The sequence below is a fragment of the Elgaria multicarinata genome, chromosome 16 (genome assembly GCF_023053635.1).
Source record: "Elgaria multicarinata webbii isolate HBS135686 ecotype San Diego chromosome 16, rElgMul1.1.pri, whole genome shotgun sequence".
NCBI classification, from domain to species: Eukaryota; Metazoa; Chordata; class Lepidosauria; order Squamata; family Anguidae; genus Elgaria; species Elgaria multicarinata.
In genome coordinates, this window is record NC_086186.1 from 15,721,663 (window position 1) to 15,748,838 (window position 27,176).

At 44.5% G+C, this 27,176-nt stretch overlaps 1 protein-coding gene across 1 annotated transcript in view; it reads right to left on the reverse strand.

Annotated features, from left to right (window-relative positions):
• Nucleotides 1-27,176, reverse strand: part of LOC134409470 (NAD(P) transhydrogenase, mitochondrial-like) — a 69,438-nt gene that overhangs the window by 2,698 nt on the left and 39,564 nt on the right. The window contains exons 13-19 of the mRNA XM_063142205.1: nucleotides 25,319-25,514; nucleotides 18,796-19,029; nucleotides 14,145-14,305; nucleotides 11,896-12,075; nucleotides 11,182-11,341; nucleotides 8,072-8,153; nucleotides 3,918-4,036 (exon numbers count right to left, since the gene is read on the reverse strand). Of these exons, the coding sequence (XP_062998275.1) occupies nucleotides 3,918-4,036; nucleotides 8,072-8,153; nucleotides 11,182-11,341; nucleotides 11,896-12,075; nucleotides 14,145-14,305; nucleotides 18,796-19,029; nucleotides 25,319-25,514 (1,132 nt within the window). The remainder of the gene's footprint in view (nucleotides 1-3,917; nucleotides 4,037-8,071; nucleotides 8,154-11,181; nucleotides 11,342-11,895; nucleotides 12,076-14,144; nucleotides 14,306-18,795; nucleotides 19,030-25,318; nucleotides 25,515-27,176) is intronic.

Here is a 27,176-nt window from a genome sequence, read left to right on the forward strand (position 1 = left end):
TAATATGAGACAGGTATACCATGCTGATATTTGATTGCATGCAAGTCTGAATTGTGCAATTTCTCTTCCTCAAACAAGTAGGGAGAAATTAATACAAATGGGCCTCTACAGAGTGCATGGATCATACATCGGGCTCATCTCCACCAAGCAGATATTCCACTATGAAAGCGGTATATAAAAGTCAGGAGCCACACTACTGTTTTATAGTGGTGTTGAAGTGCACTGACAACTGTTGGGACCCATGACACATACCATATACTACTTTCATACCACTTTCATAGTGTTACATCCTGCTTGGTGGAGATGTGTCATGGGCCCCAATAGTTGTCAGTGCACTTTAGTACCACTATACCCCAGTAGTGTAGATCCTGCAGTACACTTCAATACCGCTATAAAGCAGTAGTGTGGCTCCTGCCTTTTATATACCGCTTTCATACTGCTTTCATAGTGGAATATCCTGCTTGGTGTAGATGAGCCCATTATATCAGCCTTTCCCAACGTGTCTGAAGGATTCTGGGAATTGTAGTCCAACACATCTGGAGGATACCAGATTGGTAAAGGCTGCATTACATCACCTGCATGATGGAGGGAGGTTAGTTGGTCCTTCACCACGCTGATGAACTGTGGCTTTATCTCTTGGCCTAACCAATCTCTTGAATGAAGGGGCAGTGTACAAATTAGTTATGATTCCCAGAGGGGTAGCCATGCTAGTCTGTTGCAGTAAAACAGAAAAGAGCCTTGTGGCAGCTTAAAGGCTAACACATTTATTACACTGTCCACTTCATCTGATGCCGCTATAACGATAAATGAAAATTATTACAAAGAGTGCTCTTAATGTAACAGCACACCCACACCCCAAAGAGCCAAAGATTATAATAATTCATAATAATTAACTAGTTCAACTATGGTGTTACGAATTGTGTGGATCAATGTTCACAACTGCTCCTAAGGTTATTTTCATCCATTACAATTGACCAAGACCAAGAGCAATTCTCTTGGCCGGTTCTGCAAAGTATGAAAGCAGAAAAACATTTGCCAAATATGAAGGAGCTGTATAGGAAAACGGGGGGTGATCAGATTGTTCCTTATCACCTGGAATTCAAGAAAAAAAGAAAGTATAGGTCTTTCCTTTCAAAACATTATTTTTTAGACAGTGTCTTGATTCAATCTATATGGTTTAAATTCCTTTTACAAATCTCTTTTTGGCTGCATTCCGGTTCCCATACTACTGCTCATCTCACTGCTTAGAGAGATTTCATACTGGAATATCATCTTGACAGCTGTAAGCTGCTGATTCATAGACATAATGTTAGTTTGATCATTTAATTCTGGTCCAGCACCAGCACCTTTCCATGCTTCGGCTATAAAATGTGACCTCCCAAAGAGACATCAAACCATCTGAAAGTCTGGGAAAGCAGACCACCTCTGAAGCTTGCTGAAAAAGTATGCTACACAGCAGAACTGCTTTCCAGGGTAGCTTTCTACAAAGCTGAAGTTTAGGATATGGCCCAATGCCATTTGCGTACAAGCAGTAGCACACCTGGAATGTATAGACTTCAGGTGTGTAGCTGGTCCAGACTGTCAGGTCCTTGTGTAAGATGATTATTGCGGTCAAGTAAGCAGAAGCTGCTGGGGTCAGTACCTGAGTCGCTTGCTTGGAGCAAGCAGGGGAAGGTGGGAGAAGAAGGCAGAGAAGCAGAGCGAAACAGATTAGGGCAAAACAGTTGTGACTTAAGCCACAGCTAGACAGGGTGATATCCCAGGGATCGTCCCGGCGAGTCCACATGACGCACAGGGGATCCTGGGACTAGGGAGGGATGATCCTGGGACTAGGGAGGGATGATCCCTCCCTTGCCCCGGGATATCACCCTACCCTTTTTTTGTGGTTTTTCCGTGGTCTTGGGATGATCCTGAGACCGCAGGAAGTGTGGCCCACCATCACAGTTTGTCCTGGCTCCTTGTGAGTAACTGCGAGGAGCCAGGAGCTCTGTGCCCATCGGGAGTGGGGGGAGTGGGGAAATTAATTTTTAAAAAAACAAACACTTTTTCCACACGAGTGCTCCGTCCCTTTTAAAAACAAAAACAAAATGGCGGGTGCAAGGTCGTGCGCCACGTGTAAACGAGGACGATCTCGCGATCATAAAATCGCGAGATCGTCGCCCTTTTACCCCCCCTTGTCTAGCCATGGCCTCTGTGGCAGCAGCTCCACAACTGTTAGAACAGACTTCCCTAAGAGAATGTAAATGAAGTCATCAGTGCCATGGAATTTTTCATGAATGCCAGATTCGATACCTCACCATTGTGCCTTGGGAGCTGCTTCTGCGTGGTTCCTAATTTCGTACTTAACCACTACGCAAGGCAAAATTGAGTCACCCTTTAAAATGAGCACTTCTACAAATTTTGCAATGGAGTTCTCCAGTCCGCCCCCCCCAAAAAAAAGCATACCAAAGTGCATTCTATTTGAGAAATGGCTTACCCAAAATTGCATATATTGGATAAAAATGCACGAATTTGGAGAAATGTGCACAAAAGCGCTTATCAATTTTCATGCAAACTTTTTTTAAAAATCTCAAAGTTCAGGGTGAATTTAAGGTTGGAAAAATGAGAAATTGGGAGAAACCGAATCTGACAGATTTGGTCATCCCTATTTCAGACTCATGTTGCACTGGGAATGTTTCTAAACAGGAACCATTTTGGCAGGCAGATTAAGTGATTAGTTTATATGTCAGTGCTGACCAGGGGCAGCAGTATTTTTTAAAAGTCCTTAGGCAAGAGACCCTCTCCCTTGGTGAAGTCACCTTCTCACTGCCATTGTGACCAGCTCATTGGTCCTCCCCCTCCCCCTCATTGCTACCACTTGCTTGCTTGAGAGGCATAGGCCACAGCTAGACCTAAGGTTTATCCTGGGATCATCCAGGGTTCGCCCCTGCCTGAGCACTGGATCCCCTGTGTGTCACCTAGATGAACAGGTTTGACCCCTGGATGATCCAGGGATAAACCTTAGGTCTAGCTACAGCCATAGAGTCATGCAACAAGTAGGCAGTGGAATCTACTGCTTTCCTTCAACTATCACCGTTGACTGGTCCAGCACAAGAGGCAGGTAAACAAACAAGTAGCAATGGTGAAGAGGAGCAGCTTCAGGGGTCTCTTGTTGGTGGGCCCCTGCTGGGCTGTGGATCATTGGCAGGTGCCCAACCATGCCTACACTTGACACTGGCCATGGCCACCAGGAAAGGCCTGGAAAATAACCATGCAACCTGTCCATCGCATGTAGTTCCTGCTTACAGGAACAAACCACAGTGGGAGTTGTTGATTCTCATGCTGAAGAGCAGTTAGAGAGACCTGGTTGGCTACTTCTGGAAACATAATTTATAGACTTTTCGAGTAATCCAGCCAGGTTCTTTTTAAGTTCTTATGACATGACTGGTGTGGCGTAGGACCAGATTACATGGAACTGGCTCCTGTGCCATAACAGTAATGTTTGAAACGAGCCTAATATTTGATGTCACATGTCTATTTCGCCAAATATTCAGAGTACAAACATGCATTTGATGGAGGGGTGGGGAGAAGTTCATTGCTGTGATTCATTCTAGAGCAAATGCTTGGTTGTTTATTAACTTAATATAAGATACACAAGTTGGCTTTTCTTTGAGCCACATGAAACTTTGTTGTTATCAAATCTTAATTCTGTGTCTTTAAGCACCTAATGCTAGCCCTATTTAGAGTAGACCAATTGAAATGAATGGGTCTTAATGGAACCTAAGCTCCCATTAAGTACCAAAATACCGCTTGAGGCAGAATTATTATTCTTTGGTCTAACTGCAAGAGCAGACAATAAAATTAACATTTTATTGAATAAAAGACAAGCCGCTCTGTGTGTGTGTGTGCGTGTGTTTCCCCCCACCCCCTGTCTTTACCTGGGAAATCTTCATTTATCTCATCCATTTCCAACACAACGTCATAAGGCACACCGGCTTCTGCCAACAGAACGTTCAGCTGTCCTGGCATACGGCCTGCAACCGGATGGATGCCAAACCTGGAAACCGGGAGAGAAAAGAATGGCCGTTTTGTATCCAAGACATGCTGAACTAATAAAAAGGAACTGATAAATGTCAGCAATACTTCACAAGTGGATGCAGGCCAGTTCTAACGCGCGCCTACCTCCTGACTGAACCAGTTGCAATAAGTGTGTGTGTGTGTGTGTGTGTGTGTGTGTGTAGCAGGGGCAGTCAGCATGCATGAAGGACAGTTTAAAGGGAGAGCAATATTTGCAATTTGGAACACATGGCAGGAGATGTTCATTTAAGAACATAAAGAAGAGCCATGCTGGTTCAGACCAAGGGTCCATCTAGTCCAGCATTCTGTTACACAGTGGTCAACCAGCTGGCCACGGGAAACCCACAATCAGGACATGAGTGCAACAGCACCCTCCTGCCCATGTTCCCCATCAACTGGTGTACATAGGCGTACTGTTTCTGATCCTGGAGGTAGCATATAGCCATCAGGACTCGTGGCCATTGATAGCCTTCTTCTCCAGGAATTTCTCCAGTCCCCTTTGAAAGCCATCCAAAGTGGTGGCCATCACTACTTCTTGTGGAAGTGAATGCCATAGTTTGACTATGCATTGTGTGAAGAAGCCCTTTCTTTTATCTGTTCTAAATCTCTCATTGATCAGCGTCATGGCATGACCCTGGGTTCTAATATTATGTGAGAGGGAGAAAAATGTCTCCCTCACCACACCACTTCCCCCCACACCATGCATAATTTCGTACACCTCTAGCATGTCTGCCCTTGTCCTCTTTTTTCCAAGCTAAACAATCCCAACTGCTGCCACCTTCCCTCGTAGGGGAGTTGCTCCAGCCCCTTGATCATTTTAGTTGCCCTTTTCTGCCCTTTTTCCAACTCTACAATATCTTTTTTTTAGTTGTGGTGATCAGAACTGTGCACAGCATTCTTAGTGAGCTTGCACCATAGATTTATATAAGGGCAGTATGATATTGGCAGTTTTATTCTCAATTCCTTCCCTAATTATGGCTAACATAATTTATTTCAAGCCTGTGAGGTAGGTTAGGCTGAGAGTTACTGGCCCAATCTCTCCTACGGAGCTTCGTGGTTGAGCAGAGTTTTTTGAAAAAAAAAATCTACATCTTCTCCCTCCCCCATGGAGATTCAGTACTCAAAGGCCGAAAGAATATGTGATCATCAAACAACAAACAGCCATCAAGTGGGGAAGTATAATCTAGATCAGTCTAGTAATAGAGGGGGTCCTGTTCAGAAGACACCTTAAATCATGGCTTTAACCATGCTGGCTAAGTCAGAAAGCTAGGCCGTGTTCAGAAGACACCTCAAACCATGGCTTTAACTGCAGTGAATAAGGCTTTTTGTTTTATTCACCAAGGTTAAAGTCATGGTTTAAGGTGACTTCTGAACACGGCCTGGCTTTCTGTTTTAACCACCATGGTTAAAGCCATGGTTTAAGGCAGCGGTTCTCAACCTGTGGGTCGGGACCCCTTTGGGGGTCGAATGACCCTTTCACGGGGTCGCCTAAGACCATCGGAAAACACATATTTCCGATGGTCTTAGGAAACTGTATTGACTGGACTATGTCATGTATCATCTTTTGTATTATTAAAGCTATTGTTATGCATTATTTTCATTAGCAAACCATCCCATGACAATGGATCGTGTAGAGAAGAACGAAAATAATTTTATGGTTGGGGGTCACCACAACATGAGGAACTGTATTAAAGGGTCGCGGCATTAGGAAGGTTGAGAACCACTGGTTTAAGGTGTCTTCTGAATGGGGCCTACGTAGATGAAACTTTAAGCCCTTGCCCTGCTATGGTTCTGATGTGTTGCATTCCCCACAAGAGGAAAACTCCCATAACTGCAACCAGAATTGGTGGATCCTAAATGGGACCACAGCAGGGACAAAGGGTCAAATCCCCCATGGTCCCAATGCAGATCACACACACTCTTGTCAGGTGCTATTTTCTTTAAAACACACATACACATAAACACAATTGCCTTGTCTAGTTTGATCCTAAACCACTTCATTTATTGGCTCTCTCAGAGGCATCCTTGGATATTATTGCTGTCATTATGCCTTGCCCCGTTCCCCTGAAGGGTAGGTGCGAATGAAGAGTGTAGCTAGATAATACAGCAAGGCCCTTTCCAAAGGGCTATCTTGAGTATGGCATGGCATAATTATGATTGTTTTCCTTCATAAAGAATAAGCAACGGATGTTCTTCGAACTAGACCCCTTTTAACATTTCTGGCAACTTGCAATGCCATCATCACAAAGCAGTGGAACTATGGCCTTGTTACAAGAGGGAGGAAAATCTAGACTCCTGGGAAGCGTAAGGAACATAATACTGTTTGTTCTGCCAGGAGTCTGGTGGCAGAACAGAGTGGGGTGTGCAGAAGAAAACCTGGAAAGCTTGCCACTGTTTTAATGGACAGAGGCTCCGTGCCTTTATTGCATGCAGGAGTTCATGGGTGCAACTTTCCCCATCACTTATCTTTATGGAGGGAAAAGCTTTTGGCTGCTGGTTTCTGCCTGTGTTGCAGCTGTTAGGTCAGCATAGTTGGCACTCATAGAAAACGTAGTATGCGTATGTGTGTGTGCACTAGGGATGTGCTCCGCTTCTAATCGGACCGGCGAATTAGAAGCGGAGCGGGGTGCTTCGCCTCCCCTTAAGGCGGAGGCGAAGAGGATTGGGGGGCCGGCGGAGCGTGGTGAAGAGGATCAAGGTGAAGGTGGATCCTTCGCCTCGATCCGGAGCTCCGCCGGAAAGGTAAGTGGGGTTTACCGGGCCCTGCCGCTGCCGCTGTTGCCCATGCGGCGACAGCGGCAGGGCCCGGTAAACCCCCCCTCCTCTCCCTTACCTGCCTCTGTCCGCGGTCCGTCGGCTTCTTCAATTGAGCCTGCAGTTCAACCAGGAAGTCTGGGCACTTGTGGCCCAGACTTCCTGGTTGAACCGCGGGCTCAATTGAAGAAGCCGACGAACCGCAGACGGAGGCAGGTAAGGCCCCCCTCCCCCTTGGTCCCTTATCGGGCTCTGCCGCCGTCGCCGCACGGGCAGCGACAGCGGCAGGGCCCGGTAACCCCCCCCCCGCCCTCCTCTCCCGGCCTTACCTGGCGCCACTCCCCTCCGCTGCGGAGCTCCGATTCGGAGCCAGAGCTCCGCGGCAAAAAGGAGCGGAGTATGGGCGGGGCGGAGCGGAGCGGAGAGCGGGTCGGAGCGGGGGGTCCGTGCACACCCCTAGCGTGCACTACCTTTCTTCATGTTTATCAAAGGGAGAGGCTTTAGCTCAGTGACAGAACATAGGCTTTGCATGCAAAAAGTCCCAGGTTCAACCTACAGCTTCTCCAGGCAAGGCTTGGAAAGAATCCAGCCTGAAATTCTAGAGAGCTGCTGCCAGTCAGCGTTGACAATACTGGGCTAGATGGACCTGTGGTCTGACTCACTATAAGGCAGCTTTCTATGTTCCTATGTACCAAGAAATGTACACCAAACGTGTCAAGAAAAATGCAGCAAATGTGTTTTCATACCAGCAAAGCAGTCCTTGGGTTGAATCTAGATTTAAGCTGGATCAATTACATTGGAAGAAGAGGACTTCCCCATCACCTCCTTTCCATGAGAGCTCTTCCAGGTCCCTGAAAACGCTACACAGAGTCTGAAGACCCTGCTTAATGGTGTGAGCCATGGTGAGTGTGGGGATGGTGCTTAGGGGGATCGACCAAAATTGGGTAGAGGGACCTTCCATGAGTTGAGCCCTTTCTCTTGTGGAAAGCAGGGTCTTTGATCCAAGTCTTTATGTACGTATATGGCATGCCTGAATGGTGATGGGATCAGATAAACCGATAAAGCAACATTTTGGTCTTTTTTGAGAATATTCTTGCTCCAGAACAGTAGCATCAAAGAGCTGCAATGACTTCACAATAAGAGGCTGTGGGGACTGGAATCACTACAGCTCTCTTGAGGCTAGAGCTGATTTAAAAGCAAACGAACAAACAAACAACCATTAATGCAATTTGTTTCCATCCACCTATTTGGTTGCACTTGCCTGACTTGCTTTCCTTGTTCATTAAGCATTTTCACCATGTCAGCAATGGGATATTGAGCCTTGGCTGCACAAAGCCCCCAACCTGCAACAATGAATGAAAATGTCAGTGCTTAAGCCCTTGCGGAACTCGTCACACCCAGGTCTTCATCCCCAACCAAAAACAAACTCAAAGCAGATTTAGGGTGCAATCCTATGCATGTTTAGACAGAAAAACTCTCAGTCCATTATCTAAACCTGCATAGGATTGCGACCTTAACTGGATTTGCCCATGCTCATCCCTTTTAATCCTTATCTCTCCCATCCCTTGTCTTCTCTTGTCTTTCCCAACTGTGTAATTTTATATTTTAAAACTTCTGAGACAGGAAACGGTCTTTTTTGCTTATAAAAAGCAAATGTAACTATGTTGCCTGACAGAAAAATCCTCGCTTTGGGGGGGCAGGGGGCAATTTTACTCTGTCAAACATAAAAACCCAATAAGAGTCTTTTGGATAACACCAGAGTCCATCTAGTCCAGCATGCCTGTGGGAAACCTCCAAGGAGGACATGCGTACAATAGCACCTTCCTGCCCATGTTCCCCAGCAACTGGTGTACATAGGCATACTGCCTTTGATACTGGGGGTAGCATGTAGCCATCAGAACTAGTAGCCATTGATAGCTTTATCCTCCATAAATTTGTCCAATCCCCTTTTAAAGCCATCTAAATTGGTGGCCATCAATTCATCTTGTAGTGGCAAATATTCTGTCCAGTATCTGTGCTGTATCTCCACCATTCAGCTTCATGGTCCAAGCATCTCCACTTTCTAGACAGGCCAACAGGTTCAGACACCGTCCGGATTACCCAAACCGTTCCTGCCATGAATACCCACCAAGATTGAGCCCATTCAAGTGGCCAGAAAGCATTCTGAACCTTCGTTTAATTCTCCAGAGCCAAACTATTGTTCCTTTTGATCTATACTGGATCCAGCCTCCAAAATTCTTGAGCCAAGGTGTTAGGGTAATGCTATGAAAGGCATGCACATGTTCAGAAAGCCAGTATGTCTGAAGTTCCTTTGTATCCATGCTCACAGCTTAATTAAAGCAAGGAAAGGCCTTGTTTTCCTTTGCAGCAGCAAAGGCCAGGAGACTCCAATGGTCAGCAGTGGGCCCCCTGGTAGGTAGTGGGCAATGAAAGATGCCCAGTGATGCTGACTGCTAACACCCGCTCTGAATGTAAACAAAGAGTATGGCTTCAATTTCTCTAGCTGTAAATTTGCATTAGAAGTCCAGAGTGGCCAACAAACAAACGTTTTCCCAGAAGGTAAAACAACTGTCGCTATAGAACAATGTCTGCCACAATAAGGAAATTAAGATGGACATTTAGGAGTAGGTAAGGAAAAAAAGCATAAAGAGCCAATTCAAGTCATCGCCAAGATCCCCTAGTGCTAGGAAAGAACCAGGGGAACTTGTTCTTGATTTCCAGATGAAGTTTCTTTCCCAAGCCCCATCGCATATGCTTTCTCCAGTCTCTAAAAGAGAAGAATTTGGGTATCGTGCCCAGGAGGGACTATTAGAGCACTATAAGCATGTAACATTGTTATTTTTCCCAAGCGTGCCTGAAAAAGCATCTCTGAAGTATTAAATTCTCTCTCTCTCTCTCTCTCTCTCATCGCCCACCTCCCTCAAAAACAGTAGGTTTGGAAGAAATAATTAACTTCAACATGTCAGTTTTTCTATCCGTGTTGCTTCTCCTTCCTGGTTACAAGCAGCTGCCTACAGAGCCAACCTGAAGCACACACAAGTCAGATGAACAGATTGGCCCTGCCCAATGCAAAGGATATGCAATTTTTTGACCTCTCACAGCCCAAGGGGGGGGCGGGACACAGGCCTGGCTCAAGTATCCAGACTAAAGCTGTTTTGCCAAGACCACCAGCCAGTTTAATTGGACGCTCCTGTGAACCGCTCAATGCACCCAACACCCACTTGCGTTAAAGGAACATTTTCCCTGACATTGCCATTAGTGAATTGCTCTTTTCATTTCTTTTTGGCCATGGGCTCAGTTTTATCCAATATGATGTGTTGTTTTGGTTTCGTATAAAAAGAAGAAGAGGAGGAGGAAGGCCATTTTGCAGTCATATAATATAGCTGAGAAATGGACGCTTCCTGATCTTACCACACATTTTAAAAATAGCATCAAACACTCAGCAGCCATTTTGCTTAAGTTAAGGGATGTGTTTTCAACTTTATAATAACTAGGGGTTATGAGTTTATTCAGATTTAATGGGCGCCACAGGAGGCTAAACAGAATGAACACGGAAATAGCATAATTAAGTCAGGTCTACCACAGCTGCTATTTACAGATTTTCCAGTCGTAATTCATGCCCTTCAGGTTCTGCCCACATATGCAAAACCCAGAGAGGACAAACAGGAACCTGAATGTAAGCTGAGTTTTGGACTTGGTAGCGGCAGACTTTTCCTAATCTACCTCCTGTTTTTTACCTCCCCACCGCCCCCAATCAGAGAAAGAAGTGAAAATCAGCTCTGGTTTCCTTCAGAATCTTCTCCTACAAGCAGGAAGTGAAATATGCAATCAGCTCTCAGTTTCAGAAATTTCTCCATATCTCTTTCTCTCCCTCTGTTCTAGAAAAGGAAGTTTCCTGTTGGTGACATTCTGTACTTTCCCAAGGCACGGAGGAACTGTGCAGCTCATTCCAGGTCAAAATATTTGCCTCAGCATTCAAGAGAAGTACAATTCTCAGGCTTGGCCATAAAGTTGTCCAACTGTCCTCACTTCATGGCCATCCGTGATGTCAGCTGAAGCACAGATGGTAGCAAAGCTGCCTCCAGAAATTTATGCTCATGAAATCCACTGAAATTAATGGGCTGAGCACTACATAGGACCCCTCTTCCAGCTCTCTCTACCCAATTAACTAAAAACATTTGGCTTAACAAGTAAGAGATTAGAGATTAGTTACCTTTGTATTCCACATGGTGAATCTTCCTTTGTTAATTGGAGGGCATTGTGGGAACTGCACCGTGTACCCCAGTGAATAGCACAACTTAGTCAACATTCTTTTCTTAGCCCAAATGCATGACTACCAAACAGTTTAATAAAACTCAATTGAACTCTTACCAGGTGTAATGATGATAGAGTTAGCTTCTTTTATCAGTTCAACAGTTTGATCAATACCAACTTCAGTGTGTGTTCCAACTATTTCCATGGGCTTTCCGCCAGCTGTAGATGTTGTACCATATCCACCCAAAATGACATTTGGCAAAGATCGGTTCATGGCCTGGACAACCATAAAACATACATTAACAACAACAACAAAACTAATGGCTTCAGGTCCAATGAAAAACACTGGTGAGGTTTGCTTTCCACTTAGAGTGAACAGAGATGCATGGAAACTACTTGAACAATGGTTTACTCAGTGCAAGTGTCATGCTTAACCATGGTTAATTTAAACCATGGTTTACAAATCCACGATCCTATTTTTTTGGCTAATTCTTAACTATGGTTTGGGTATTCAGTCATAACACTTTAGCCATGAATAAAGAAAGCAAACTATTTTTAACTTTACATCTCCACTTGGCCCCTATAGTTAATACTCAAAGAAGTTCCTTTAATGGGCACTGATAGAAGGTTGACATTCTAGAGCATGGTGGGCAGTTTTTAATGATGAGGGGGAGGTGCATTGCCCCCACCAAGTATGCACCTCTGAGGGATTTGCTTAAAAATGCACCCCCCAAAAAAATGTCTAGCAGGGGCCACATGAATATATATATATATATATATATATATATATATATATATATATATGCTACAGTGCACATATGCTCAGCTTACCACACACATGATGTAAGATAGGATAGCTCCAGAAGAACCAATCAAGGCTCCGACAATAGTCATCAGGTTGTTGTTGAGAAGAAACCCTTCCGCGCACAGTGCCCATCCAGAGTAGCTATTGAGTACAGTGATCACTACAGGCATATCTGCTCCGCCAATCGCTGCTGTCAGGGTAACTCCCTGCCGGATTTTATGCACCATAGGAGGGAAGCAGAATCAAAGGAGCATTACGGTTATGCAATAGCACAGTGGTTTAGACTGAGATTACATCAGAAGCGAGAAAACAAATGGGAATGCAATCATTAGAAGACCTCACGCATAGACATGGAGAAAAAGCTGGGGTCACACACACTGAACTTTAAGTATTATATACTGAAAGCTGACAGTGGCCATTTTGCACTATGTCCAATGGAGCTTCTTTTAAATCAAGGCCTTATCTACTTTCCTGCATTTTACTTCTGAACTGTCCACCTTGCTAAGACAACAAGACCCACAGGACCTGTGGCCTGCTTCTCTTGTTCTCAACACGTTCCTTGAATATCCTCTATAGTTCCTAGCACTCCATCGGCACTAGAAAATTATTTTTAAAAGTAGCAGTAAGGGTGCAAATAGAGGCCCTTCATGATTAACACCCAACTTTCCTGACCACCTATCAGCAGGATCTCAGATATGGCCCCACACCATAGCTTGCCTTTACTACTATTTCATAATCTCTCTCTCTCTCTCTCTCTCCCTCTGGATTTTAAGATTTCATGGAGATCTGACTGACAAAACCAATAGCTTATTTTACTATGCTGCCCACAGTGAAAAATGCCTTGGAACCCTGCACATGTGGTTTGTGGGATCCTGCAGGGGTTGCAATGGATTTGTAAAGGAATTTCTATAGAGCTGCACAAATATTTTGAAGACGGCTTTGCGAAGTACTCAGAACAGTACCAAGTCCTCCCCCTCCACCCACAGCTGGGTGTTGCTGTTGTTCAGTAGATGCTGGATATTCCCGGGAGATGTTTTTGTGCTACCTGGTTTGAAATTCCACACAGGCAAGTCAGCTTTTCATCTTACCTATTTTGTATTTCTTATACACATCATAGGTAAAACAACGGGCAGGTTCAGACAACACTCTAAGCCATGGTTAGGGCTGCTAACCCTTTTGCAGCATGGTTAAACTGTGGTTATGTAGCCACCATGGTTAGGAAAAACATGCTAGGCCATCATGCCTTAGCGTTTTGTCTGAGCAGGCCATAACATTTTACTGGGCCCAGCACACACAAACAACAAAATAGTTGCCTCTTTTTTTCCCTCTCTTCAGGGTCCAGGACCAAGGTGACACCAATTGTATATCCCAAATTATCTTGTTTGCGCCCAACAGCACAGACTGTGTTGCTGCTATTTATTTATTTACTAAATTTATACCCATCCTTTCGGTCTGGCAGACTGACAAGGCGGCTCTTCAGATGGATGGCTGCACGCCACCAACCAGTTAAACCACATTCTGGCAAGATAATTGGTACTCAGGTCTGACAAGTCTGTCAATTACACAGCTGGCTTGTAAACAACAACAACAACAACAACAACACCCATCTGCTACTGATCTCATTCTCTGACCTGTTAAGTAATAGAGCCAGGTTGGCCCAAGGCTCTGAGCAATGATACCTAAAACTGAACCTGGAAGGTATACTCCCCAGCTCTGGATCTCTGGTGTCAGTGGCTGAAACTGGGATATAGAGCTGAAAGTGCAACAGGAAGAAGATACTACTCTGTTGATCGGAGAATGGCAAAAGGCCTACTATCTAGCTGAACCTGAAGTTTCATGTTGCCTACCAAATACAGGGCCAATGTTGTACACATCAGTATTTCCCTATAGGTCAGTCATAGCTGTAACATCCCTCATTGGCCAAAAACAATGGAAAACAGTGCGTGCTTTTTTCTCATAAATGGTTTGGGCAGAATACTACATGCCCTTTAAAAAAAAAACTCTGCCCTGTAAGGACTAGACACTTTTTTCTGATGAAAGCTAGGAATCCAGTCAAACTACTGGTCCAAATGGGTAAAGCAAAGCTCAGTGCCCAGCATCCCCAACTCCAGGCTCGTTCCATTACTGAACATGTTCTAAAAGGTTCTGTTCTGACCAAGAAAGTTCCCTTCTGATTCTGTCCTTTTGCCTACCCTGGTTCCACTCTCAGCTCTGGTTCCTGATCTGGCTAGGGGATTTGTTTTTTAAACCCGAAGTTGCCGTCCCTATTCCATACCATAATTGAGGAGAGTCCTGAAACTCCAAGAAGACAGGCCATGCCGGTGGTATAGCTGGGGTCCAGCATAAAAGGAACCATTCCACCGGCTGAAGCGGCCAACAATCCAGCATTCAAGTAATGTCGACCAGGCAGAAGGAGCGGAGCAGAGTTTAACATACCTGGAACAACAATATTCAAGGCTTAACATTTTGCTGTGTTAATAGCTGAAATTCTAAAGAAATGAGGAAGGATGATCACTGGGTCAAAATAATATAACCACTAGTCTTGGCAATTAGCAGTTTGTTTGTGCCAGAACTATAAGGGCAAGCACCACCATCTCCCCATTGTTAAAAGAAAAGAATACCCTATAAGTGGATGGATTTTTGGGGGGAATGCAATTGATACCCTCATAGAATCATAGAATAGTAGAGTTGGAAGTCGAGTCCAAACCCACCCACCCCCCACACTCAATGCAGGAATCCACCCTAAAGCATACTTGACATGGCTGTCCAGCTACCTCTTGAAGGCCTCTAGTGTGGGAGAGACCACAACCTCCCTAGGTAACTGGTTCCACTGTCGTACTGCTTTAACAGTCAGGAAGTTTTTCCCGATGTCCAGCCAGAATCTGACTTCCTGTAACTTGAGCCCGTTATTCCGTGTCCTGCACTCTGGGAGGATCGAGAAGAGATCCTGGCCCTCCTCTGTGTGACAACCTTTTAAGTATTTGAAGAGTGCTATCATGTCTCCCCTCAATCTTCTCTTCTCCAGGCTAAACATGCCCAGTTCTTTCAGTCTCTCTTCACAGGGCTTTGTTTCCAGACCCCTGATCATCCTGGTTGCCCTCCTCTGAACACACTCCAGCTTGTCTGCATCCTTCTTGAATTGTAGAGCCCAGAACCCTGACTTACTCCAAACGACTGGGCTCTACCCCTGCCTCAGTTCTGCTCCAGTACTCACAAAAAAACCTACTAAGCTCTATCCTGTTACTCCATCAGTAGTCCCATTGAGGATTATGTCCCCAGGCCCCAGCGAGGTGGCAGGAAAGGACCATAGCTCAGCGGGGAGAACGCTTGCATTCCATGCAGGAAGTCCCAGGTTCAACCCCCGGCTTCCCTCGGCAAGGCTGGAAAAAACCCTGCCTGAAACCTTGGACAGTCGAATCCAGTCAGCGTTGACGACAGTATTGGGCTAGAGGAACCAATGGTCTGGCTCAGTATAGGGCAGCTTCCTATGTGCCCAATCTCTGATTCCAACAGTTAGCAATCCAAACCCTTCCCCCCCTCCCTTGTTAAAGACACGAGTCCCATGCACTAGGTCCATTTGTTCCTTTGCTTATAAACTTCTACATAGTTAGAACTTCCTGGATACCAAGATGTCAATTCAAGATCACACTGTTCCCATTTACCAGGGACTGTCTTGATTTTCTTGGCAAACCATTGTTGCTGTTTCTCCCTACGTTTGCCTTTCTGTGGATGCCTCGTTCAAATTTTGTTCACATTCGTTGCTAAAGGCGTTGCCCTTCAATTCCTACTCATCACAATCAAGCACCCCGTCCTCCCCCCCCAACATGGCTGATCAGTGTTGATAAAAGCAGCCATCAGCTGGGCAGCTGGGAGGGAGAGGGTGCAGGATTGTGATAGGGAGCAGCAGCACAGGAATCATTCTTCCCACATGCCTTCTCCACAGCATCATCTTGCTCCCTTCAGCCCACCAAAGAGCTGAGCAGTAGGGTTGCAGAAAGGAATTCAGGAGTTTGGACAGTCACAGCAGAGTGCTGGGAAGGCCTCCGGGGGCTGCATGCAGCACACGGGCCGCAGGTTGCCTACCTGTGGTGTGATGTGGAAATGTGGCCAATGCGTAACAATTAAGGGGGGTTCACAAAGTGATCCTTGCTAATGAGAAACAGGAGTAGTATACCACCATCCCCTATTTTCCTCTTAAGTTGTTAAATGGAATTGTTTTGGGACTTTGCCTTGCCTCTGACCCCCACTGGGTGTGTAAATGTCAAAAAGAAAGAAATAAAATCCAGGCCTTGGCCTCCATCGCAAGCTGCTGAACATGAATCAGCATGAAAAAAAGAAACTGTCCGTGTGGGATGCTTTGGCAGGAGCAAAGCACAGGAACCACCAGTGTCCAAAGTACAGGAAGCATCAGTCCTCTTGCTGCTATAGAACTGGGAGGCCTTAACTCCAGCTACAATTTGGTCACTGCATTTTAGGAAGCGAATGAGCAAATTCGGGAATATTCAAAGGAGAAATTATTAGACTACAAAAGGTGGAGAAACATTGGAATACATTGGCTGAGAGACGGTTGGGGAACAAAGACTGCTGGTTTTGTAGTACATAAGAGACTAAATAGGACACATGTAAAGAAGATTAAGAGGAGTTGTTCTCCTTTGCTGTTGGGAGAATGCATGTTGTTGGAGCACAGAGCTATGTTCAGTATTAGGGGTGGGGGGAATCTCACTGAAAGAGCTGCTGATTAATGTAAGGGTAAAAAAAAAAGACTTAACATTGGTAGCAAAAGTTGGCTGGTGCTTGTAACATCAAGGAAGGTACTTCCTATTCCCTGGACAAGTTTTGCAATGAAAGTGTTTTTGCTTTAAACAAAATAAGGTGATGGATAAACAGAGCCACTGTGATACAATAATTAGAGGGTTGTATTGGGAGCCAGGAGATCTGGGTTCTAGTCCCCACTCGGCCATGGAAGCTTCACTGGGTGACTTTGAGGCAGCCACAAGCCTCTCAGTCCAACCCACCTCACAGGATTGTTGTTGTGAGGATAAAAATGGAGAGGAGGAGGATTATGTAAGCCACCTTGGGTTCCTTAAGAAGGAAAAAAGGCAGGATATAAATGCAATAAATAAAAAATAAACATGTACGTGATAGAGATTAGGGTGACCAACTGTCAGGATTTCCCCAGATTTGTCCTGGTTTTTGTTCTTTCCATGGTGTCAGGGGGGATTTTCTATAATTTTCAATAATGTCCTGGAATGACACACCTTCCTCTTTAAGGCTGCCATTAGCATGGCAGGAGGGAATGACATGCTTTCTTGAGGCACATCATTCCCCCACCCTGAGCTCCAATTGAGGTCTTAAAGGGGAAAGTGGGTCATTCGTGAACATTATAGAAAAGGCCCCAATTGGAGTGGATGGTGGTGGTACAGAATGAAATCCTTTCCCCTCCTCCACTCCAATCGGGTTCTTTAAGGTGGCGGGGGAATAACGTACTTTCTGCAGGACTCAGAAAGCTGCTTCCCCCCCCACACACTAGGTGTCCTCTTTTTTGGTTTCCCGAATATGGTCACCCTAATAGAGATAGATCTATCGATAGATAGATAGATAGATAGAGATAGATACACACACACACCTATGTAAGTGTGTGTGTGTGTGTGTGTGTGTTTGTGTATTTATAGATGTATATATCTTACATTAAAAGGCAGGCCTCTTGAAGCACAGGGAAGGAACAAGACCAGTATTTGACTTGCTAGAGTGTATGTCTGCTATATGAAGCAATAACAAAGTAAAGTGTAAAATGTGTTATTGGTTTCCCTTAAAAATTAAATTTACCTTCACCCTAATAAATCTCTTACAAGACAGTGAGAAGTATGGTTGTCAGGAATAGCTTTGATCCACAATGTGAAGGAAAGGAACCCTTACCCTCCACACCAATCTATAAACTGCAACATTTGAAAATTACAAAATAACTGCAGGATTTGTTAACTGCAAACCTCCTTTCTCCTGGTCAAGCAAAATGGAGAGCCAGGATTTCTAGTGTGAAGAAATAAAGAAGAGGGAATTAAAGCAGGAGTAGGAAAGAAGGAGGCCAAAGATCTCATTAACTGATATGGCAGAATGGTGTGGCATGGTTTAAACCTGACACCTTCACTATGAGGTAAATTAGGCTGACAGGTAGCTATTGGCCCAAGGTCACCCTGTTATACTGATGGCTGGCAAGGAAGGGGATTTAAACCCAGGTCTCTCTGATCTAAGTACAACACTCTATCCAACCTTTCTGGGTCAGTGGGCACCTTTGGAATTTTGTGAGTGCTGTGGGTGCTCTCACAAAATGGTGGCCACGCCCAATCACAAAACCCTCATTTCAGAAATCAAACTGGTGAGATCAAAAGAAAATGAACCTGCCCAAGAACATAAGGACAAGAAAGAAGTGGGGCGAGAGCTGCAAAACACAAAAACAACATTTTGTACCCAAATAAAGATGGTGCTGGACATCACTTTGCAGCAGGCCAATCTCTCAGGTTAAAAAAAAAAACATAGTTAAAAAAAACTTGAGAAATAAAACAAAAATTAGGAAGGGCAGCAAACCTGGCAGCCACCAAGGGATTTATCCACAGGCACATTTATGATGCCCATGGGCACCACACTGGAGTCTCCAGCCATACATGGGTCATGTAATGTCACTTGTAACATCATCACATTGCATCCATTCTGTATTTAATTTGCTGTGTCCTAACAAGCTATTTACTAGTTCAGAAAGTCTTGGGATCAAGCCATACAAATTTTCAAAGGTTTTTTTTTTTTAAAGGCTGGCACCCATCGTTATAGAAATTCAGTGTGAAGAGAGTTCCTAACCTTTTAAGAGCACTTGGCAATTCTAGCAGAAGCTTGTACACCACAGTGTGATGTGTCTAAACCATAGAGAAACCTACCTTGCAGTTTTCCATATGCTACTAAAGAGCCACTGAAGGTCACCCCCCCAATATAGGTGCCCAAGTAGGCCACGATTTTGAGAACGTTAGCCGATGGGTGAACGTCAAGGTGTGGATATTCAATCATGTACTCTGCAACGCACGTCAGAACTGCTGCCAAACCAACCAGACTGTGAAATGCAGCAACGAGCTGTGGGAGATCAGAGATTTCGATCCGTTTCGCAATGGTGAGACCTGCAAAACGAAGCGATGGAGATCTCAGATTAAAACACGCGATATTGTATTTCATTCCCTCTGAAAAGAATAAACAGCCGGCGAAGTAACAAAAGGCTGTTTACGTTCTTAAATTACGTTTTACCCTTTTTTGTGCAAAGACAGAAGGAAGGAACGCCGTCGGAAATTATAACCTCATTTTAAGCCTCCTCCAAAACAAATATCACAACAAGGACCTTTCAAGGCAACGGCTTCAAAAGAGCACCGAGAAAAACAGGGTGTCCCAAGCCACAGCTTCTTCAGGGAAATGTGTGCATGTGACATTAGGGTGACCCTACGAAAAGGAGGACTGGGCTTCTGTATCTTTAACAGTTGAATAGAAAAGGGAATTTCAGCAGGTGCCGTTTGTATGCATGCAGCACCCGGTGAAATTCCCTCTTCATCACAACAGTTAAAGCTGCAGGAGCCCTGCCCTCGTTTGTATCTGCTCATGCTAGTATAGCTTATTCTAGCTGTGTGGCTCTCCATAGAACTAATGCAGTGGCGGTAGAAGGAAATGGTGTGTGTGTGTGTGTGTGTGTGTGTGTGTGTGTGCACATGACAAGGCAAGGAGAAGAGGGAGCACAACGGGGGACAAGGAGTGTGATGCCAGCAGACCCAACAGATCTGCCCTGCGAACGGAGCGTTTGCCCTGCAACAACTCCTAGACCCCTCTGCGGTACGCAAGAGTTTCTTGGCAGGCCCAGCCTGCATGGAACGCATTCTCTGGAAGTAAATATTTCGAAAGCCACAGACAGAAATAAACATACCCACTTCCCACAAATATTATCTATTTCTACAGCTGGTATAAAAGTCCTGTTTCTACAGAACATAGCTATGAGTTGAATGCTGGGATATTATTGGGATGGAGAAGGTTTCATGGAATGCTGGGACGAAACTGGAGATCTGGTTACCAAATACTTTGCGAGCTGAACGCTACAGCGCCAGGTTCCATCTCTGGATGTGCTTGAACTATTCAGGCTCAAGCTAGGAGGTGAAGGTTTTTTCACTGCATAACTATTTAACCAATGTTTGGGTACTGTGAGCCTGTTCGCACGACAGCCCTAGCTTGCCAGTCAGTTACGTAAGCTTGTGGTGATGGCATGTGTACGCTGCCGCTACATATGGAATCCAGCCCAAACAAATCTGTCCTCACCATCACAGAGCTCAAAGAACTGTATTGGCTAGGAAGTGTAACCTGGTGATTTTGATGCAGCCCTTTTGATCAAATGCATCCACAGCACCATGAGTTCAAAGACCCGATGCCTCAAAAGTGCATCTTAACTCATGGGATTCATAAAAACATCAGAAGTGCCATGCTGGATCAGACCAAGGGTCCATCTAGTCCAGCACTCTGTTCACACAATAGCCTACCCTGCCGTCGGCCAGGGATGAACAAGCAGGACAAGTGCAACAGCACCCTTCTGCCCATGTTCCCCAGCAACTGGTGCACACAGGCTTACTGCCTTGAATACTGGAGGTAGCACACAACCGTCAGGGCTAGTAGCCATTGATAGCCTTTGCCTCGAGGAATTTATCCAACCCCTTTTTGAAGCCATCCAGATTGGTGGCCATCACTACATCTTGTGGTACTGAGTTCCATAAGACAATGTGGAGAAATGGCCACTAACTTAGATGGCTTTAAAAAGGTGTCTTTATTTTGTTTGAGATGAGGCTGTGTGCAGTAGTCTTTACTCATGCACTCTGATCTAGAAATCTGTTCCTGGTGCAGGAGAACCAGTGCATACCCTGTTCCTCTGCAATTAATGAAAGCAATGGACACTCATGCATGCTGGAGCGTTTGAAAATGGCACAACTAAATATTTGGGCTATGAGGAAAAGAAGAGACTAGCTCTGGTGCTATTAGATGTGAAAAGAGGTTTCTTTATTTTTCTTATCCAAAATGCAAAAAATATTCAGAAACTTTCAACCAAACTTGTACAAACGCTCAACGTTTCGGATCAGATGATCCTTCGTTAGGAGCTGTACAACAAAATGAATTCCTTTTTGAAGCGATTATCAATTATCTCCTATCTCTCCTCTCTCATCTCACACTATTGCCCCGCTCGTGCTCTTCGCTCCTCTGATGCCATGTTTCTTGCCTGCCCAAGGGCCTCTACTTCCCTTGCTCGGCTTCGTCCATTCTCTTCTGCTGCCCCTTACGCCTGGAACGCTCTTCCAGAACATTTGAGAACTACAAGTTCAATCGCAGCTTTTAAAGCTCAACTAAAAACTTTTCTTTTTCCTAAAGCTTTTAAAACTTGATGTTGTGCGGACTTTATACTGTTAGTTTTACCCTACCCTGTGCCTGTTGGCATTCTCTTCCCCTCCTTATTGTTTTACTATGATTTTATTAGATTGTAAGCCTATGCGGCAGGGCCTTGCTATTTACTGTTTTACTCTGTACAGCACCATGTACATTGATGGTGCTATATAAATAAATAAATAAATAATAATAATAATAATAATAATAATAATAATAATTTGAAACCTTTTAGGTATTTTTTACAAGACTGCAGTCGTATGATTCCCCCCCCCTTTTTCCACACAAAAAAATATTTGACCATGTTCAGACGACACGCTAAGCCACAGTGGTTAAACATTTAGAGCTAAACATGATGTCTTAGTGTGCCGCATGAACCATTCCTAGCCATGGTGGCTAGATAACCACAGTTTAAACACACTTACTAACCATTTGCTGCAAAAGGGCTAGCAGCCTAGCCATGGCTTAGCGTGTCGTCTGAACAGGCCCACTGTTGGAAAGCCTTGATTTTCTCCTTTGTGGACAGGTTTTTTATATATATATAGATTGGTGCCCACATGGAACTAAATACAAAACAAAATCTCCACACACACACAAATATCCAGGGCATGTTTGCAAGAGTTTGGGTTTCGTAGGTTTTTGCAATTTTGCAATAGGTTCTTGTTATTTTGTCTTCACCGAGGGGTGACTCACACAAGTATTTTTTCAAGCTGAGTTTTTCAGGTTAATTCTGCATGGATAGGCTTGTGTGATTGCTGGCATTGTGAGGGGCCAAAGGGACTTTTGGGGGAGTAACTTAACATATGTTCATAAATATCACTGTCATGATAATTACTTAGTTTCGTAGCAACTTGCTGGCAAGTTTGGTTCCAGATGAAATGTTTCCTATGTTTAAAACATACATATCTTGCTTCATGATTTTCTGCTTTCCTCTTAGTGGAGAGTGCCACCTTTTGGTCTTAAATATACCTTAAGTCCCCAATGATGCTTTAGGATCTTCTAACAGATCCCTGATATTTTAGTAGGGAGGTCATCGTGTTACCAGAAGCAGCAATAGAGCAAAGCAGCAAAAAAAAAAAAAAAAAAGATAAAAATAATTATCTTCTATTTTAAGAAATTGGAGCAAACAGGTGTCCCATGGGCAGATTCTTCTTCGGAAACAACTACTCTTGTTTTTTGTCAACTATTTCAAGATGCATATTAGCCAATTAACCAGGCCCAGTTCTCGTGTTGCTGCAGTGGTGAAGAAGTGACTTTTCTGTAGGTTCAGTCATGTTTGGCTTTGGGGATCACATAGGCAGTGTCAATGAATGTGTCCTTCGCACATAGTTGCTTTGCGCATACAATCCATGTGCCTCCTGGCAAGCTGATGGCTGCATGGTGAGGAACCATAGACCCAAGCGACTCATTATATGCAAATGTGTGTAATGGTAGCCTGAGAGCCCTTTTAAAAGAGAAAAAAAGGACAAGCGTAGTTCAAATGCTGCAGAGAAAATGTGTGTGTGTGTGTGTGTGTGTGTGTGTGTGTGCGTGTGTGTGCATGCAATGGAGGCTGGTGGCTCTGATGTCAGTGGGGCTATGAATCCACTCTGGGTTTCAGCCAGAACCAGTCAGGACTCCAAAGGAGCTATCCAAGGTGTGAAGAAAGAGAAAAAGACCAATTTTAAGTGGGGAAATAGTGGATAAAGAAAGAGTTAAGGGTGCTGAGTGCCCTCTCCCCATCTTTCTGCATACCCAATTGTTTCCACCAGAAGAGGTCCTGTTTTAAAGAGCTATCAGTCTAGCATTGCATAAGTATATGTGCAACATATTCTATCAGCCACTGTTACTGGCTCCACCTATGTGGTTTCAGTATCCAAATGTGAAAAGAAGTCACAGGAACTGGGACTAGTGCTAATGCAGTAAGGTGCTGGTTTTGACCTATAAAGCTTACACAGCTTGGGACTGTAACACCTGAGCAAACGCTCCTGGCATGAACTGCCCAAACACTATGCTCATTGTCTAAGGCCCTCCTCCAGCTGCCTGTTCTGAGGGACGCTTGGAAGGTGGCAACAAGAGAGAGGGCCTTCTTGGTGGTGACCTCACAATTATGGAATGAATTCTCCAGCAAGGCCCGCCGGGCACCAACATTGTTATCTTTTTGGCACCAGGTTAAAACCTTCCTCAACTCCCAGGCATTTGGCAGCATACAATACATTTTAATCAGGCCATGGGATATTGGTGTGTCTTCTCTGGGTTGGTGGCCCAGCTACACCCCTACCTGGACAGGGATAACCTAGCTTCAGTTGTCCATACCCTGGTAACCTCCAAATTAGATTACTGCAATGCCCTCTACATGGGTCAGCCTTTGAAAACGGTTAGGAAGCTGCAGCTTGTGCAAAATGCGGCGGCCAGATTGATAGCTGGTGTAGGGAGGTCTGAGCATATAACACCGATTCTGGCCCACTTGCATTGGCTGCCTATACGTTTCCGAGCCCAATTCAAGGTGCTGGTTTTAACCTATAAAGCCCTACATGGCTTGGGACCGCAATACCTGATGGAACGCCTCTCCCGACATGAACCTACCCGTACACTGCGCTCAACATCTAAGGTCCTCCTCCGAGTGCCTACTCTGAGGGAAGTTCGGAGGATGGCAACAAGGGAGAGGGCCTTTTCAGTGGTGGCCCCCCGACTGTGGAATGATCTCCCCGATGAGGTTTGCCTGGTGCCAACATTGTTATCTTTTCGGCGCCAGGTCAAGACTTTCCTCTTCTCCCAGGAATTTAAAGGCATTGAACGCTAAGTTTGTTTTTTAATGGACCCCAGAATTGTTGCTTTAAATGGATGCTGCTGTTTTTATACTGTTGTTTTTATGTCTCTGATGGTTTTTAAATTTTGTATATTTTTTAATGTTTACTGTTTTTAGCTTTTGTGAACCGCCCAGAGAGCTTCAGCTGTGGGGCAGTATATAAATGTAAATAAATAAATAAATGTTTGCAGTGAAACTGTTTTTATAGTATGCATAATATTGTATTGTTAAGGTTTTTAATCTTTGTAAACTGCCAGAGAGCTTTGGCTATTCAGCGGTCTAGACATGTAATAAAAGAGAAGAAAATGGAAACAGAAATGATTGATCTTGAACTACTTAATAAAGTGGGCATAGTTTCAGGCTAGGAGGATATGACAGTATTTTTCAAATGTCTTATTTTAAGGGAATACTTTCCCCATAGACTGGCCTAACTATGAACCCCTGCACATGGCAAAGGACTGTGAGGCATGATCCAAATGTGCTCACAGCGTACTGGTGTAGATCTGGCTCTGGTGACTAGGGATGCCCTGAACGCTCAAATCGGTCTGGGAATGCTCCATTCATTAGCAAGGGCCTCTGAGGCTGCCATTGGTGCACGGGGGGAGTGAGCAATTTACAGAGGCTCCCGAAATTGCACATGCCCCTCCCTCCCCGGTTGCATCAAGGTACTGGCCAGATCTGTTAAATTAGAACTAAATGAGAATGTGCCCTAGCACACACACAATAGAACAATATCCCCCTGTGTCTGCACATTGGAGAATACTTCTTCACAAAGAGCATAGTCAAATTATGGAACAAGATGTAGTGATCGCCACCAATTTGGATGGCTTCAAAAGGGGGTTAGATAAGTTCCTGGAGGAGAAGGCTAGCAATGGCTACTAGCCCTGATGGTGTACTGTGCTATCTCCAGTATTCAAGACAGTAAGCCTGTGTGCACCAGTTGCTGGGGAACATGGGCGGGAGGGTGCGGTTGCACCATGTCCTGCTTGTTCATCCCTGGCCGATGGCTGGTTGGCCACTGTGTGGACAGAGCGCTGGACTAGATGGACCCTTGGTCTGATCCAGCAGGGCTCTTCTGATGTTCTTATGTCTTTTAGGTAGTTTATCTGCCACCACTGATTTTCTCATTGAGGGAACCTAGATAAACCGCCAAGGAATATCAGGTTACCTTAGGACAGAGTTTGAAAAAACAGTGGTTTGGTGCAGCATACTGAACTTACCCATGGTGCCACCCAAGGCCATGGCTGTAGACATCTGGGCCAATAGTTCTGGTGATGGTTTCAGAGCACCCAGTGTTGCTGCTATGCCACCAGCAACCCCGATCATGCCTAGAGCATTGCCAAGTCTAGAGGTACTCTGACTAGACAACCCTGCCAGGGCACCAACACAGCAAAGGCCTGAGCCCAGGTACATCATCTGGGGAGAAAAGGAAAAAGAAAAACGCAAAGCTTGTGACTAATGAGGCCATCAATGGTGGTCCTATGCCTGGTGTTGACATACCTAGAAACATCTATCCAACAAGCTGCAAATAAGAATGTGTCCTATTGAATCTGGGGCAGTCCAAAGGTGGCTATGGTAAGATACTAATTCTTAACAAACAGAGAGAATTGGGTTCACACAACACACTAACCCACCATAGGCTATCGTGTTATCTAAATGCAGTGTGTTTTCTACCGGGTGGGTTAATATTTTGATTGAAAGCAGCGTGTTTTCCGCAAGGTGGGTTATCGTGTTGTCTGAACGCAGCACATTTTCTGCAGGATGGCTTGTTAACCACACAGTGTGGTTTATTTTTCTTGAATAAATTGCCTTGATAATCCACAGCTTGTTGTTGGGTTGTTCAGAGTGGTTAACAAGCCACACTGTATGGTTAACGAACAACTCTGTGGACGATGTGCTGCATTCAGACAACACAATAACCCACCCTGCGGAAAACACGCTGCTTTCAATCAACGTATTAACCCACCCGGTAGTTTCACCTTGTGAAAAAGGGTTCTGCGTTCAGACAACACAATAGCCCACCTTGCAGAAAACGCTGGAACATTCACTGAAACGAAATTTGGCTCTTGGTGAAAGAGGCTTCCTCTCCCTGTTTTAGTGTATTATTATTTTTATTTTAGATATTGTTGTTCTCCTTGGAGATCCTACTTTTTGAAAAGAAGATTATAACCCTCAAATATGTAAATAAACCAGCATATGGGCCAGCTGGTTCACTCCATCCACTGCCTAAATGAACTGAGACAGAGGCACATTAAACTCCCCCCTCTCTAGTATGAAAAGCAAGAACCTTTGGCAGAAATCTCCCTCCGGGCAACTAAACTGCTTACTTCCATTTTGGCTGGTCTCTTACATCACTCAAAACAAGGACAAAATATTTTGGGTCAAATGTGCCTATGCTGGTGGATATATACATATGCAAATATTGAGCCCTAGGCAGCTAGTAAATGATTCCACTGCAAGGTTTTCGGGATTCCAACCCATACTGGTGAAAGGGGGGGGGGAATTCTTCACTTGGGCAGCAATAAGTTCTGAAACTAAATGGTCTCCCTTCACATCTTTTAATTCCTGGCTTACATTTTTGAATCATATGACATCACTCTGCATACACTAACCACCGAATAAATTTTACTAAATCTTTCCAATACACATATCTGAATGCATCGTTATGTCAACAATTTCCTCGTCTTTTGCCTTTGAAGGGCCTTCCATTTAAAGGCTTTAAAACATATACGCAAAGAAGGGTGCGTGAGAGAACGGGACTTAGCTCTTTCCATCGCATTCCCTCCTAGAGGAGGCTAACAAAGGAAGAATTGATTAGCTCAAGATTAAAGTTACTTAGCAGAACCATCCTTGCTAGATTTATTCTGTTTCTTCTGCACCGGCTATTACTTTAAGAGGTTTCAGCCATCATCTTTATGTGTGGAAGAATTACAGATCACTAGTTCAAACACATTTTAAAGATGCCAGCTTCGTGAGGTCATTCCATCAGATTTTTCCCTTTCTTTGATTCTTTAGTGTTTTGATACACCAAGATGCTTTGAAATCCCTGCATGACGGTGTACTTATATATAACATGTG